Below are 12,516 nucleotides of genomic sequence, written 5' to 3' on the forward strand. Positions count from 1 at the left end.
TCTCCATTTTCTAGCTGCTCTAGGACCCGGAGTCTGGGTACATACACAAGGTAAGGCACAGTTCCTGGGTTGTACGGATGTAGATCTTGAGTTAGAGCGGTCTCGTCCCCCCTCCATTCCCATCATGCGCCCATTCACAATCCTCCCATAGCGGGGTGAGCAAAGCTCCCGTGATGCGGATTCTAATTCTAGCAGCTTCACCTGTCGACGCTATCGACGCCTCGTTCAACGGATGGGACTGAACTCAAGCGCCTTACAAGTCCCTTGCAGTCAAATTGTCTAAACGGGAGTGCCGAAGTCGGTACTAACGTTACATGGAGAAGTGAGAAGCTACAGTACATACATACCTCTAGGTTTGGTGTGGCAGTTGTCACAACAGTCACATCCACCAACTGACCGGGCTCTACTAGCTAGGTCCCGCATGTCAATCCTCAGTCATTCGCGTCAATCAGTCATGTCTCGCCTATTGTGAGCCGATCCCCTTTTGTTTTATCGTTTCTTCCAATCGCGGCAGCCTCGGAAGGTAGACAGACAACGTCAGCCAACACGAGGTTTAAGCTCAACAATAGACAACTGGAATGTATAGCAGACAGACACACTATAGCATGAAGAAAGAAATAAAACAGCAAGGAGAGCCTCGTCAGTTTGTCGGGTCAGGTCAGGTGAGCATTAATGCAGCAGTGCACAGGGTCCAGGTCTAAGCACTCTCGCTACTGCTTGTAGGGACCTGGCCTGACCAGACCAAACCCGGACCTGGACATTTTAGTCCGACGGCGTTGTTCTCCAATCGAGTCACTATCCATCGCAGAGGCTAAATTAAAAGTTGGGATTCAGTAACGCTCGCTTCCCCGAAACGGGTGACAGGTGGCAGACCCTCTCCAGACCACTTGAATTAATGCTCAGTGGATATTTAACAGACCGCTATTAAACAGTTATTCATTGCCCACGATAAGTATCTACATTGATTATCGAAACAATTAATCTGTGTTTTTCTCATTGCTCTGTCTGTGATATCACACCTAAATCTTGCTTGCGCGGCCCGCAACTGACGCAACGAATAAGCCATGACGTCCCATTGCTACCCTATTCCAATTGATCAGCAACAGCAGATATCGGATCTTGCCATGACAAACCTCTCAACGTCAGCTCTAACTAGTGACTTGTATTTTTATCAGCAAATAACATCAGACATGCCTTCTCATAAAGAGACTAATGAACAATCGTCATCATCAGAGTTTCAGCCGCTTTACTGACAAACACCGTTACTGACCCCACTACGGGAATAATTGCCGCGCACTCTCAGCCATGGTCAAAAGCGCACTCCAGACGCGCAGACAACAAAGGGCCGTTTACCCGTCTGAACAACTAATAAAAAACACCATTGCAAATCACGTCTATATGACGTACAGATCCACGGAATAATGGCTCTCGTCGACTACTCTTCCTCCGGGTCCGAGTCCGAACCCGATACGCAGCCTGTCAAACGCCGTAAAGCAGTTGACGGCTCGTCGCGGAGTGTAGACGGAGATAGTGCTGCGGGTGCTTCTTCTATGCCGCCCTTGCCTGATACCTTTCATGATCTGTATGCTTCCACTGTTCGACAGAGTGTCGTTGATGATCCGAGTCTGCACCAGGGCCGGAAGCGTCATATTCCCCATGTAGTTGGCAACTGGCCCAGTCATGTATACACAGAGTGTGAGTTGTCGTACATGAGACCCATTGAACGTACAGCTAATTCAACAGGGCATCCATCTACCGAACAGCATGGACTTCTCACCACTCTCATCGCCGACATTGAAGAACATGTGTCGAGTAACACCAAGCTCTTTAATTTCCTGACAAGCGATCTGGGATCACCTCTACCACTTCACATCAGCCTATCTCGTCCGCTATCACTCACAACAAGTGCCAAAGACGAGTTCCTAGATAAGATAACAGAATCCTTCAACAGCAGCGGCATCGCACCCTTTGCCGTCAAGCCCCAGAGCCTCGCATGGTTTAGATCGCCAGACTCGGACCGCACGTTTCTTATCCTCCGGGTTGCAAGCGGTCCCGACACCAAGCCTTTGAACCCAGAACTCACCAGCTTGCTATTACGGAGCAACTCGGTAGCAGCACAGTTTGGACTACCATCGTTGTATGCACGATCTCCAGACGAGCCGGTCGGGGGTGCGTTCCACGTCTCCATTGGGTGGACGTTTCATTTACCAGGGGATGAACTGTCGCTCAAGACGCTGCAACTCTTTAAACAGCCCAAGTTTGACGATATACGCAAGTGGGAGATTAGCGTGCTGGGTGTCAAGGTCAAGATTGGAAATGTCGTGAATCATATTGCGCTAAAGGCAGGTCGAAGCGGTGCACCAAAGTCGACATCTTTTCTCAAGTCGTGATATTCCATTGTACGTCATTGACTGCAGAGGTTCATTAGGTATTGCCGAGCTGTCCGAGCAAGCCGAAACATTTGACAGAGATAATTCAGAATATCGGGGTCAATGAGACTTGCGGGTTGCTATGCCACCTGCGACCATTCCGAGACTTGAAACCTTGTTGGGTCTAATAAGAAGAAACAGTTGCGAATCGGAACTTGTGGACTAAGCATCAAAAGCAACGTCAGTCAAGCGGATTGTTCGGGGGTGAAAAGCAAATGCAGTGACATCATATGACGTGGCATCGATTGAATAGAGGGAATCGAGAGCTGAGAAGAGGGTACAGCAGCTGAACGTCATGGAATGCAAGATGAGGCCATTCTACAGACTCACTATGCCTTGGTACCTAGGGTAGCTGTCGACTGAGCAGAGTTGAGGGATGAATGAGACTGCAAGAGACACGGGAAGATGATGATAAGACAAATATAAACTGTGGGAGCCACGTGCTTTGATCTCAACGGTTTTTGCATCTCGGTTCAATGAGAATAAAGACCTGGTATCAGGTAGAAGAATGCTGTGTGATTATTTGATGTTATTTTGTGCTTTGTCTGCTGAGTTTACTTGGTACCGCAACATTAATTGCCCTGAATAATGACATTATAAACTCTTGTATTTGGTGTCTCACAATTTCTAAAGTCTAATATCGACTTGATTCTGTAAAATGCACCTGAGATCAAGGGCGTTGAGGATGAGGCTGATAACGGTGGTCGTGGAATTGTTTTGAAGATCAAACGGTCGTTAAGTCCCTGAATGAGATCCCTGTCACTGTCATTAACTGTCAAAATGAGCATCATGCCGTCGATCAATGTTGCATTGGAGGGGTACTAAATAATCAAAGACGACAAGCACGAGAGTTTTGTATAGAGTAAACAGGAGCTATGACTTGTTGCGGAATAAAAGAACAACAAAATGTTAGATCATTCAAGGGCAGCTTATCAGAGACATGAGAAGAAAAAAGAAGCCATTGGTTCCCCGAGGAAGTATTATTAGGCTTTTAGCCAAGCCAAAGAAAGATTGGCTGACTTCTCATCAAGCTCATTCGTGATCTAGAGATTTTACAATCTCAAGGGAGTCGTTGCTGAGGCGAGATGGATAAATTTAGGTGATACAATAGAAATCTTTTGTTTACTTTCGACTGCCCCTCCAAAACCAAAACTCAATCTACCCCACTAAATCACCCAGTAGCCAATAATCACCCCCCAAATTAGGGATCCAGCCCAGTCTCGATAGGCACCTTCCCCTGTGAGCACTGTTGTATCAGCCATCATCTCATCTCATCACATCTCATTGCTTTCCTCTGTTTGTCTTGCCTTGCCTTCCATTTCAGGCCTCGCAAAACAAAAGTCGTCCTCAACACCATCACCAATTTTTTTTACTTTCTCCATCTTCCTCCTCTCTTCTTTTTTTCTCTCCCCATCCCATCTCTCTTTCTCTTCCACCACAAGGACATTAATATCTTGGTCTTTTCGTCAAAGATACAACATTGTCTTTTTCTCAAACTCTTGACTCTAACATTTTCCCATCGACTCGACTCCTTCAGCAGCTTTCTTCTGAAGCGATCCCTGGCCGAACCGCTTCTAGACGACCCCTCGTCTCCATATCAAAGTTCCTTACCCCGGGAAATCTTTGACCGCCTCCGAAGACCCAACCCAGCCTCGCGTTGCGCTGCGCAAGATTTGAACTCTGCCGATCTCGCGTGACATCCAAAACAACATACAGATTTTTGCGTGTACCGAATCGCGCCTCTCACCAACACAATCCGAGCTGAATCGCGACATCGAAAGGAATCGCTCTATTGCCGAAGGAACCTGTTTTGACCCGCCCTCACCAATCGATCGGCCGAGCTCTTGTGCCCCTCCCCGCACCGTCGACAATTTGGAGCTTTGCTCTCCCCCTCCCTCGTCAAAACTCGAATAAACAACAAAAACCACAGAAAAAATGCCTTTCGACATCGACACCACCCGCCGGAATAAGGCGCCTCGGCCTCTCTCAGACTCGGAACGCGCCCGCGTGGAAGAGTTTATTGACTCAATCCACTACTCGGCGAGATACTCCGACAGCGAATACGAGTACCGTCACGTCCAGCTCCCCAAAGCCATGCTCAAGGCTATCCCTAAAGATTATCACGACTCTTCAAAGGGAACCCTCAAGCTCTTGTGGGAGGAGGAATGGCGAGCTCTTGGCATTACTCAGGTACGCCCTTGCCACTGCCGCAATTAGACAGGACTAACAATCGCGCAGAGTCTAGGATGGGAACACTACGAAGTCCACGAGCCAGAACCACACATTCTCCTGTTCAAGTATGTTGTGGGAATCCTATCGGGTTTTGTTTGCATCACTAACACGTCCAGGCGACCGCTCAACTTCCAACCACCTCAGTAATCGACTAGATCCCCACGACTCAGATTTTCCCCCTTAATGTATCATACATATTTATGCACGGAGCCCTCGGTGCCACACTCGGATCCTAGACGCAAGTTCGCATGGTCACGATTGTTCGGTCTGTTGAGATATAAAGAGAAAGCAAACAAAGAGACTTTTATGGTTCAACACGCTCGCAAACGTCCCATACAGTGTTTTGGCCTTGCCTTTTCCACACAGCTACCCCGAGATGTCAAAGGAGGTCTCTTACCAGTCTCTTGGGTCCATGTATGACGTACAGACGGTTGTTTGGGCGACAGGGCGAGTGATGGATCGAGTCGACAAGTTGGATCCGCCCATGCATGTGCATGTCCCAACAACCAAGACATGGGGTACATTATAATATGGAGTTTGGATCTGGAACGATCCGGGAAACGCGCCGCGTCGGTGTTTGGTTTGGTTGGGCATTTCAACCTTTTTATTTTTATTTATCCAACATGTTTGTTTCAATGTCTCTGATTTGGAGGCGACTGGGATTTTCTTCTATCGGGACAAAAGATGATGAGTACATCGCATCTTGGCGCGGATGAAAAGGAAGATGTGCTCAGTGATACCCTTTTACGAGGAAGAGCAGGGCTTAATTAAGCAAGCAGATAGATGCAGGCAAGAATAAATGATGAAGATTAGAAACCGACTGATTTAGGATTCAATGGTCTATGCATATGGCCTCATGGCTTGTGGCTGTAACTGTGTTGTTGAAGCGCCACAATTGTGAATCAATTTAGTGGAGAGAAGAATGTTATACGAGGGTCTTGGTTGGATGTCTTGGAATAGGATGATTTGTAAGTCATTCACGACAATCGTTAAAGACACAGCTACAGTCAGTAGATATTATTAGACATGATGGGCAGTTCCGGCAGATGAGATGGTCTGATGTTGGCCTAGTCTAGTGTTTAGATGCATGGGCATGACCATGACCTCAGACTCAATTTGAATAGCTGTCATCTTTGACGGAGCATCTAAAAGTGGCAATCGATGGTCAGTTCTAGATGCATTGCTTCGCCTCAAGATATCGCCAGCGTGGCATCTTTGTACCTAGTATTCTTCCTTTTCGTATTCCATTATGTAGTTTTGTAAGCTCGAGTTTGTTTATTTATCATTCAACATCTTTCATTCCCTGCATGAACTGTCTTCCATTGTCTTTAATTCATGCAACGACAAAAAGCACTAAATTAAGGTACCGTTGGATAAATTGATATGCAACCTTTCCCCTTCAAGACAAGTGTTACACTTTCATCGCCGCCCGCCGAAGCCGTCAACCCACTTTATCTTACCTTGATACGTCGCTTCTTCTAAAACGTCAACTCTACAACAAGTGCTCAACTTTCTTTTTTTTTTTTTTCTAAAGCTTGTAACTGTTGATCGCCTTCACTCGCTGGCGATTGATTCACTGTCGTCGATAAGATTGTTAGACTCACAGCCTCGCATCTACTATCGCATCGACCGCTGCTTGGGCGCTCTCGAATTACAATGAAGTCTGCTAGCAGGCTATTTTACCTCTCCGTGTTTGCTCTATGGGCTGCACCGGGTTCTTGCGAGAGTTCAAACGATGAATGCCATGTATGTTTATCCTTCCGCCACGCCGAAGCCTCCTGAGTCAGTGCTGACATCACAGATCTCACCAAAGTCCATCGTTGGCGACGCCTGCGCTTCCTATTCCACCCTCGACAAACTGAACCTCCACACCAAACCCGCCATCGACGATCTCACCCAAAACACCGACTTTTTCTCCCACTACCGAGTTAACCTCTTCCACAAGAAATGTCCCTTCTGGGATGACGAGAATGGCATGTGCGGCAACATCGGCTGCGCCGTTGAAACTCTAGACAACGAAGAGGACATCCCCGAGATCTGGCGCGCCCACGCCCTAGGCAAACTCGAAGGCCCTCGTGCTAAGCACCCCGGCAAAAAAGCCCAGCGCCAGCACCCCCAGCGACCCCTCGGTGGTCTTTTGGGCGAAAACGTCGGCGAGAGCTGTGTCTTTGAGTACGATGACGAATGCGACGAGCGAGACTACTGTGTTCCCGAGGACGAGAGCGCTAGCTCAAAGGGCGATTACGTGAGCTTGGTCCGAAACCCTGAACGATTCACTGGATACGCTGGCGACGGCGCAAAGCAGGTCTGGGACGCCGTCTACCGAGAGAACTGCTTCCAGAAGAGTTCGTTCCCCAAATCTGCCGATCTCGGTCAGTCTGGATGGCAGCACGGTCCTGCTGCTCAAGACTTTAAACAGATCCTTGACGCGGCTGGTCGCCAGGCCCAGCTTGAGGAGCGGCGCCAGGAGAACCCCAACACACCGTTTGTCGCAAACACTGGCTTCGAGGTGGAGGATGAGTGTCTCGAGAAGCGTGTGTTTTACCGTGTCATGTCGGGAATGCACGCCAGCATTAGCACCCATCTGTGCTGGGATTTTCTCAATCAGACTACCGGACAATGGTCGCCCAACCTGAGCTGCTACGAACACCGTCTGCACAAGTTCCCCGACCGTATTGGAAACGTCTACTTTAACTACGCCCTCATGACCCGCGCCATCGCCAAGCTTAGCCCCTACCTCCAGAAGGAAGAGTACAAGTTTTGTCTGGGAGATCCTTCTGAAGACGCTGCCACCCGCGCAAAGGTCCTCGAAGTCACCGAGAAAGCAGCCAGTGTTCCCCAAATCTTTGACGAGAGTCTCATGTTTGTTAACGGCGAGGGCCCGTCTTTGAAGGAGGACTTCCGCAACCGCTTCCGCAACGTCAGTCGTCTTATGGACTGCGTTGGCTGCGACAAGTGCCGTCTCTGGGGCAAGCTTCAAACCGCTGGTTACGGAACAGCTCTCAAGATTCTTTTCGAGCTGGACAACAACAACGAGGATGTCCCTCATCTCCAGCGCACTGAGATTGTCGCTCTCTTTAACACGTACGCTCGCATCAGCAGCTCTCTCCACAACATTGGCGAGTTCCGTAAAATGATGGAAGCAAAGGTTGAGAACGAAAAGGTCGCAAAAGAGTTCGATGAGGCCACTGAAAAGGGCAGACTGCGCGCAAAGCTTGAGGCCGAGGCTGCGGAGAATGATCAGATTGACGATGCCATGAGGGAGTTTATCGAGCTACGTGCCAAGGGCCCCGAGGAGGAGTCCATGATGGGTCACCTCGAGCATGAATTCGCTCAGTTCAAGGCTGTTTTGCGCATTATTCTCAACGGCTGGATGCGCACTCCCAAAACACTGTAAGTTTTGTACGTCCCTCTAAAAAGAAAATTACTAATAATTGTAGATGGGCCATTTTTAAATACGAAACTTGGCGTCTTTTCCGCCTCTGGGTCGGTCTTCCTGTTGGTCCACGAGTGTGGACGTTTGGACTGCCCAACGTTGACCTGGGCAAGGATGAGCTGTAAAGGTGTACAAATGCGATTGCTTTGTTTGACTGTTATATGATGATTACAACAAATTGGAGAGGCATCAATTGGCGTTTGCAGGCATTTCTTTGGCGTTTTTAAGGGTGGTATTTTAGCATAATTGTTTATGCATTAGTTGATGTGTAAATATACTTCCAGGAGATACTGGTTTACATTTGAACTTTGAGCCTAAGATATGAAAGCCAGTCGAGAAGAAGAAAGAGACGTCGTATATCTGTGCCGGTCACTTGTCGTCGTCTTGACACTTGACAGAAGACGGCGGCGACTGTCGACGGAGACTCTGGCAAAAGGGGCGCATACGATCATTAACGTCTGGAATAAAGGTCTAGTTACGTCCAGACTGACATCCTCATTTCTCGTTTGAGCCAGCCGTTGTAGTCCCAAAAGGTTACTTCTTGACAAGTGGTTCAACGATAACGCCTCGTCTCCGCGTCCTGGCGGAAATAACCCTTTGGTATTACAAGAGCGTGCAATCAGTTCATAGCCCCCTGGACAGTGTAATAGGTTCAGCCAATGTCATGATCAATTCCATATACGCAGCTGCCCTACTGAGAAGGCTCGGGCTTCGGCACTTACCGAGCTATAAGGGACAAAATTAGTAGGTCAGCTTATGCTACTTCGACCATGTTTGTTAGACTACTTATTTTTGTACCCCAAGACTGGACAGAGTACAGAGAATAAGCAAGTGTTTCTATTACCACAATGCTAAACTGGCGGTGTGTTAAAGTGCAAATGTTATTACTGCCATTGGATTGTAGATCACTTCACTCCAAGAAGTATTTCTATTTAGTATACTCCGCAAGCATTTCTCTTTGAGAATAACAAGGAGATAACAAGGCAGAATCGTCTCATTTCAACCCTCAATTTACAATTCTGTAACTTTACTCCAGTTATACTGCAACCTCTCGATGTCCTTCTTCTTGAATATCGTCTCAAACATACTGATTCCAATTGACATGTGGTAATTGGGGGCCAAAAGACCTGAGAGCAGGGGATTTTAGGCTTTGAGGCCCCCAAATGATGGGAGCAGGGATTGTAATGTAAGACCCGGGGGGTTGGAGATGTGATGAGGGGAGTGTGAGTGGGTTGTGCAGATGCGAGTAAAAGGGGATATCTTGGGATGTCAAGTAGAAGAGATGACGAGTAGAGGGAATTAATTATGTGGTATTTGTTGAGTGACATGGAAGCGAGGTATCTCATGCATTGATATAGCGGTATATGCCGAATCACATCACATCACATCACAGCCTTGTCAACAATCACATCGCCTATACAAATCCGAAGCCCATGCCGAATACCAATTCCCGATATTCGGTCATAAAAAGCAAGTAATACTCGATTTTCAAGGTCCTTTTGCAATCTCAAGCCTGCATCAGTGAAACAAGCGGTGTTGGCTGTTGGTTCAAGACATTTCCTCAACCAATAATATCCCAAGTGTAATACAGGCCCTACCAGGCTGGCGGGATTTAGATCGGTGGTCCACACCCCTTTCTTACCGACTGCTTGGGTTCTTTTTACCAGTCCGTTGGGATGGGTTTCCGAGGGAGGAAGGTAGTTGCAGGAATTGTATTTTGTTGCAAGAGACTGACATCTAAACTTGGATAAAAGGCCCGTCTGACTTGACGCGGTGCTTATGTCCAAGATGAGACATACTTCCTTTACCAAGACAAGACATACTTCGTAGACATGCTTCCTGGTTTGCCAAGATGAGACATCCTCCCTGCGTTTACCAAATCCCTGGGTGAACGGGAAGCCCGAGCTTAGAGACAACTACAACCCCCGGAAACCGGATGTGACTCCGGTGCAGCTAATGGGGCCCGTACTGCTGGGACAGAGTGGGTGTGGTGGCCGTTTGACGAGTTTAGTTGCCTTGCACTCGAACCAGATACTCGGGTCGTCCTTTGTGTCGGTAGCGGGAGGGGGCAGGAATCCCTGTTTCATTGGAAGCCTTATAACTAGCTGTCAGCTCGCCATGATGTGATGGTCAATCAGTTTCTCAAGAACTTACTTCAATACATTTTGTTACTATGGATCTGTTATCTGGTGTTGGAGGCTGTTGCTCGTCAACTGATAAAGTTGAGAGTTTGGCTAGAAGGGATAGCAGTATTAGTCTTGATGACGGTGCTTATAAAAGGTATGTCTTGGTCTTGTTTGGAGAAGGGAACTAACGTGGACAGACGCACTCCTGAACCTGTCAAATCCCCTCTCTCTTTTGACCTTGGGATATTCGATGAACCTAGTCTTCATGGACCTACCCTTCCTACACCCAGTATTGCATCTTCGCCTTCAGTCGTTGCGCCAATGGATGTCTACCTTCGATGCGACGAGAGCCACGAGTCTAGAATGATTAGATTCAGTGGTACAGTCTTACAACAGTACAAACATACCGAGCTTGAGGACATTTCCCCTGCAGGGACTTGTAGTTGGGAGTTTGTCTCGGCACAGATACCAAACACTCCAGTGCTGCAACCTGCACTCAGTCCCAAGCCAACAGCCAAACCTCCTCACGCAAGCGGACACAAAAATATTATGTCGGGCTCGGACATGTCTGAGCTTGCGTTGTCTGTTGATTCACAGCCTCTGAGTGACGATATGGAGAGGTATGAGGAGGCTATTGCCGAATACAAAGCTGCTTCTAAGCGATACAAGTATGAGTTTCTATTCCTTTAGTCGGTATAATACTAACAAGTGTAGGCAAATCAGGTCAAAGGTTTCCAAGAGACCTCGTGTCTTTAAGGATCGACCAAGACGTAGGGGGGAGAAGAGGAAAGCGGAAGAATGAGCAAAAGAGGAGGTAGTTACCAGTGTTTGTATGTTTCATTATTATGTCGGTATTATTTGTATAAATCATTCATCGCTATGCCTCATGTCGCGTGCCTCAAATAGTAGTCGTAGGTGCACCATCCTTGACAACATCAATACTAAGCAAAAAAGAGAAAAACACCAGAAGCAACTTTACACATTAGCCACATACCTCACTCAAGGGGATTACAACATACCGCCATACTGCATATACCCAAAACATGAATCTCAAACCCTCCAACCAACGCTTTCCCACGCATCATGATCCTCTGATACCTCCACGTCCGAACCGCGCCTAAAAGAATCGTCCCGATGGAGAAGCCGTAACAAGTCAAGGCCAGGGGTCTCCCCGTGATAAAATATCCAAAGGTCTTTGCGTGATGGCCCTCGTGACTGAGCGTAAACAGCTGCGCTACCATTGTTCCCACCATGGACATCATAACCGAGGTGCGCAGATACCCTAAAAAGGTCCTTTCGTTTGCTGTGAGCATGTTAGACGCACTGAAACCCATCGATACTACATCACGAGACGACGTGGATCGAGTTCTTCCTCCAATCTCCTATTCCTCCGGACGATAACATACCCAGATGATCCCTCGACGCTGAGAGGTCTACCTCACAACTAACATAGTCTTTCCAGAACCTTCCCAGGCTCGTCCCTGTCTTGATGTGTGTAGGGACAACCCCTTGCGGCACTGCGGTGGGTGTCTCTCCGTTGCTATTTCGGGGATGGGATTCATCTTCGCTTTCGTTGCGTGAACAGGACTGGGAATGGCGTAGACGAGAACGTGGTCTCGCGAGGTCTTGGAGTGAGTATTCTGAGTTTGAGCGGGTTATATTTGAGGGGCGTAGCATATTGTAGGGGTAAGAGATATGATTGACGCTATAGATAGAGCTATCTTCTATGAGATTTGTTGAAAGAGAAGTTGATGAGGAGTGTCAATCGTGGATGACCATGTGCGGATATCGGCGTGTTCAAGCGGAGGTTCCGAGCGCCGAGCCGGCCCCTCTTAGCCGGACACGGGGTCCATCCGGGGATCTAAGAAAGTTAGTTAGTGGTTATTGACTAATAGCAATAAGGCATATACAATCTGACTGTGCTACAAATCTAGTGTTGTCTGTGTTCACATCACATAGCACAGACAGAGGTATGCCAGAGTTCAACAGCCTATTTCAACGGCATTCCATGCATCTACTAAACACAACAGGCAATACATGATCTACTTACATATGCATGCACAACTCCCCGGCACTTCTTTCTAGAATCTCCCCCTTTCAGCATCGGACACTCCATCACGAGTAAAAAGTCCCTCCTCTTTCAGCTATCTGCCGAGCTTTCCACATTTGGCAACTGCAACGAAACGAAAGTACCACTTGTCTTTTATTTATTACTATTTCCATGATAAAACCCTAGTTACAAGTTAGTTGGCCTCTGTTTCCTACGGCTCTCGTTCGTCTTGGCTCCGCCGGT

The 12,516-nt window shown here is 47.8% G+C and overlaps 4 protein-coding genes across 4 annotated transcripts; all 4 read left to right on the plus strand.

The window, feature by feature from the left end:
* Positions 1-1,421: 1,421 nt before the first annotated feature.
* FGSG_04909 (uncharacterized protein) lies at positions 1,422-2,390 on the plus strand (the record flags this gene model as incomplete). The annotated part of the gene is made up of 2 exons (XM_011325076.1): positions 1,422-1,695; positions 1,744-2,390. 2 exons carry the CDS (start codon positions 1,422-1,424, stop codon positions 2,388-2,390), a joined length of 921 nt encoding a protein of 306 aa, XP_011323378.1.
* A 1,435-nt stretch (positions 2,391-3,825) lies between these two features.
* Positions 3,826-5,493, plus strand: FGSG_04910 (uncharacterized protein). The gene is made up of 3 exons (XM_011325077.1): positions 3,826-4,619; positions 4,668-4,726; positions 4,778-5,493. Exons 1-3 carry the CDS (start codon positions 4,365-4,367, stop codon positions 4,806-4,808), a joined length of 345 nt encoding a protein of 114 aa, XP_011323379.1. The 5' UTR covers positions 3,826-4,364; the 3' UTR covers positions 4,809-5,493.
* A 506-nt stretch (positions 5,494-5,999) lies between these two features.
* On the plus strand, positions 6,000-8,357 carry FGSG_04911 (endoplasmic oxidoreductin-1 precursor). The gene is made up of 3 exons (XM_011325078.1): positions 6,000-6,407; positions 6,463-8,054; positions 8,102-8,357. The coding sequence occupies exons 1-3, from the start codon at positions 6,318-6,320 to the stop codon at positions 8,220-8,222; spliced, it is 1,803 nt and encodes a 600-aa protein (XP_011323380.1). The 5' UTR covers positions 6,000-6,317; the 3' UTR covers positions 8,223-8,357.
* Positions 8,358-10,270: 1,913 nt separating this feature from the next.
* On the plus strand, positions 10,271-11,025 carry FGSG_04912 (uncharacterized protein; the record flags this gene model as incomplete). Its single annotated transcript, XM_011325079.1, has 3 exons — positions 10,271-10,377; positions 10,421-10,891; positions 10,938-11,025. 3 exons carry the CDS (start codon positions 10,271-10,273, stop codon positions 11,023-11,025), a joined length of 666 nt encoding a protein of 221 aa, XP_011323381.1.
* Between the last annotated feature and the right edge of the window lie 1,491 nt (positions 11,026-12,516).

This window comes from Fusarium graminearum, chromosome 3 (assembly GCF_000240135.3).
Source record: "Fusarium graminearum PH-1 chromosome 3, whole genome shotgun sequence".
Classification (NCBI taxonomy): domain Eukaryota; kingdom Fungi; phylum Ascomycota; class Sordariomycetes; order Hypocreales; family Nectriaceae; genus Fusarium; species Fusarium graminearum.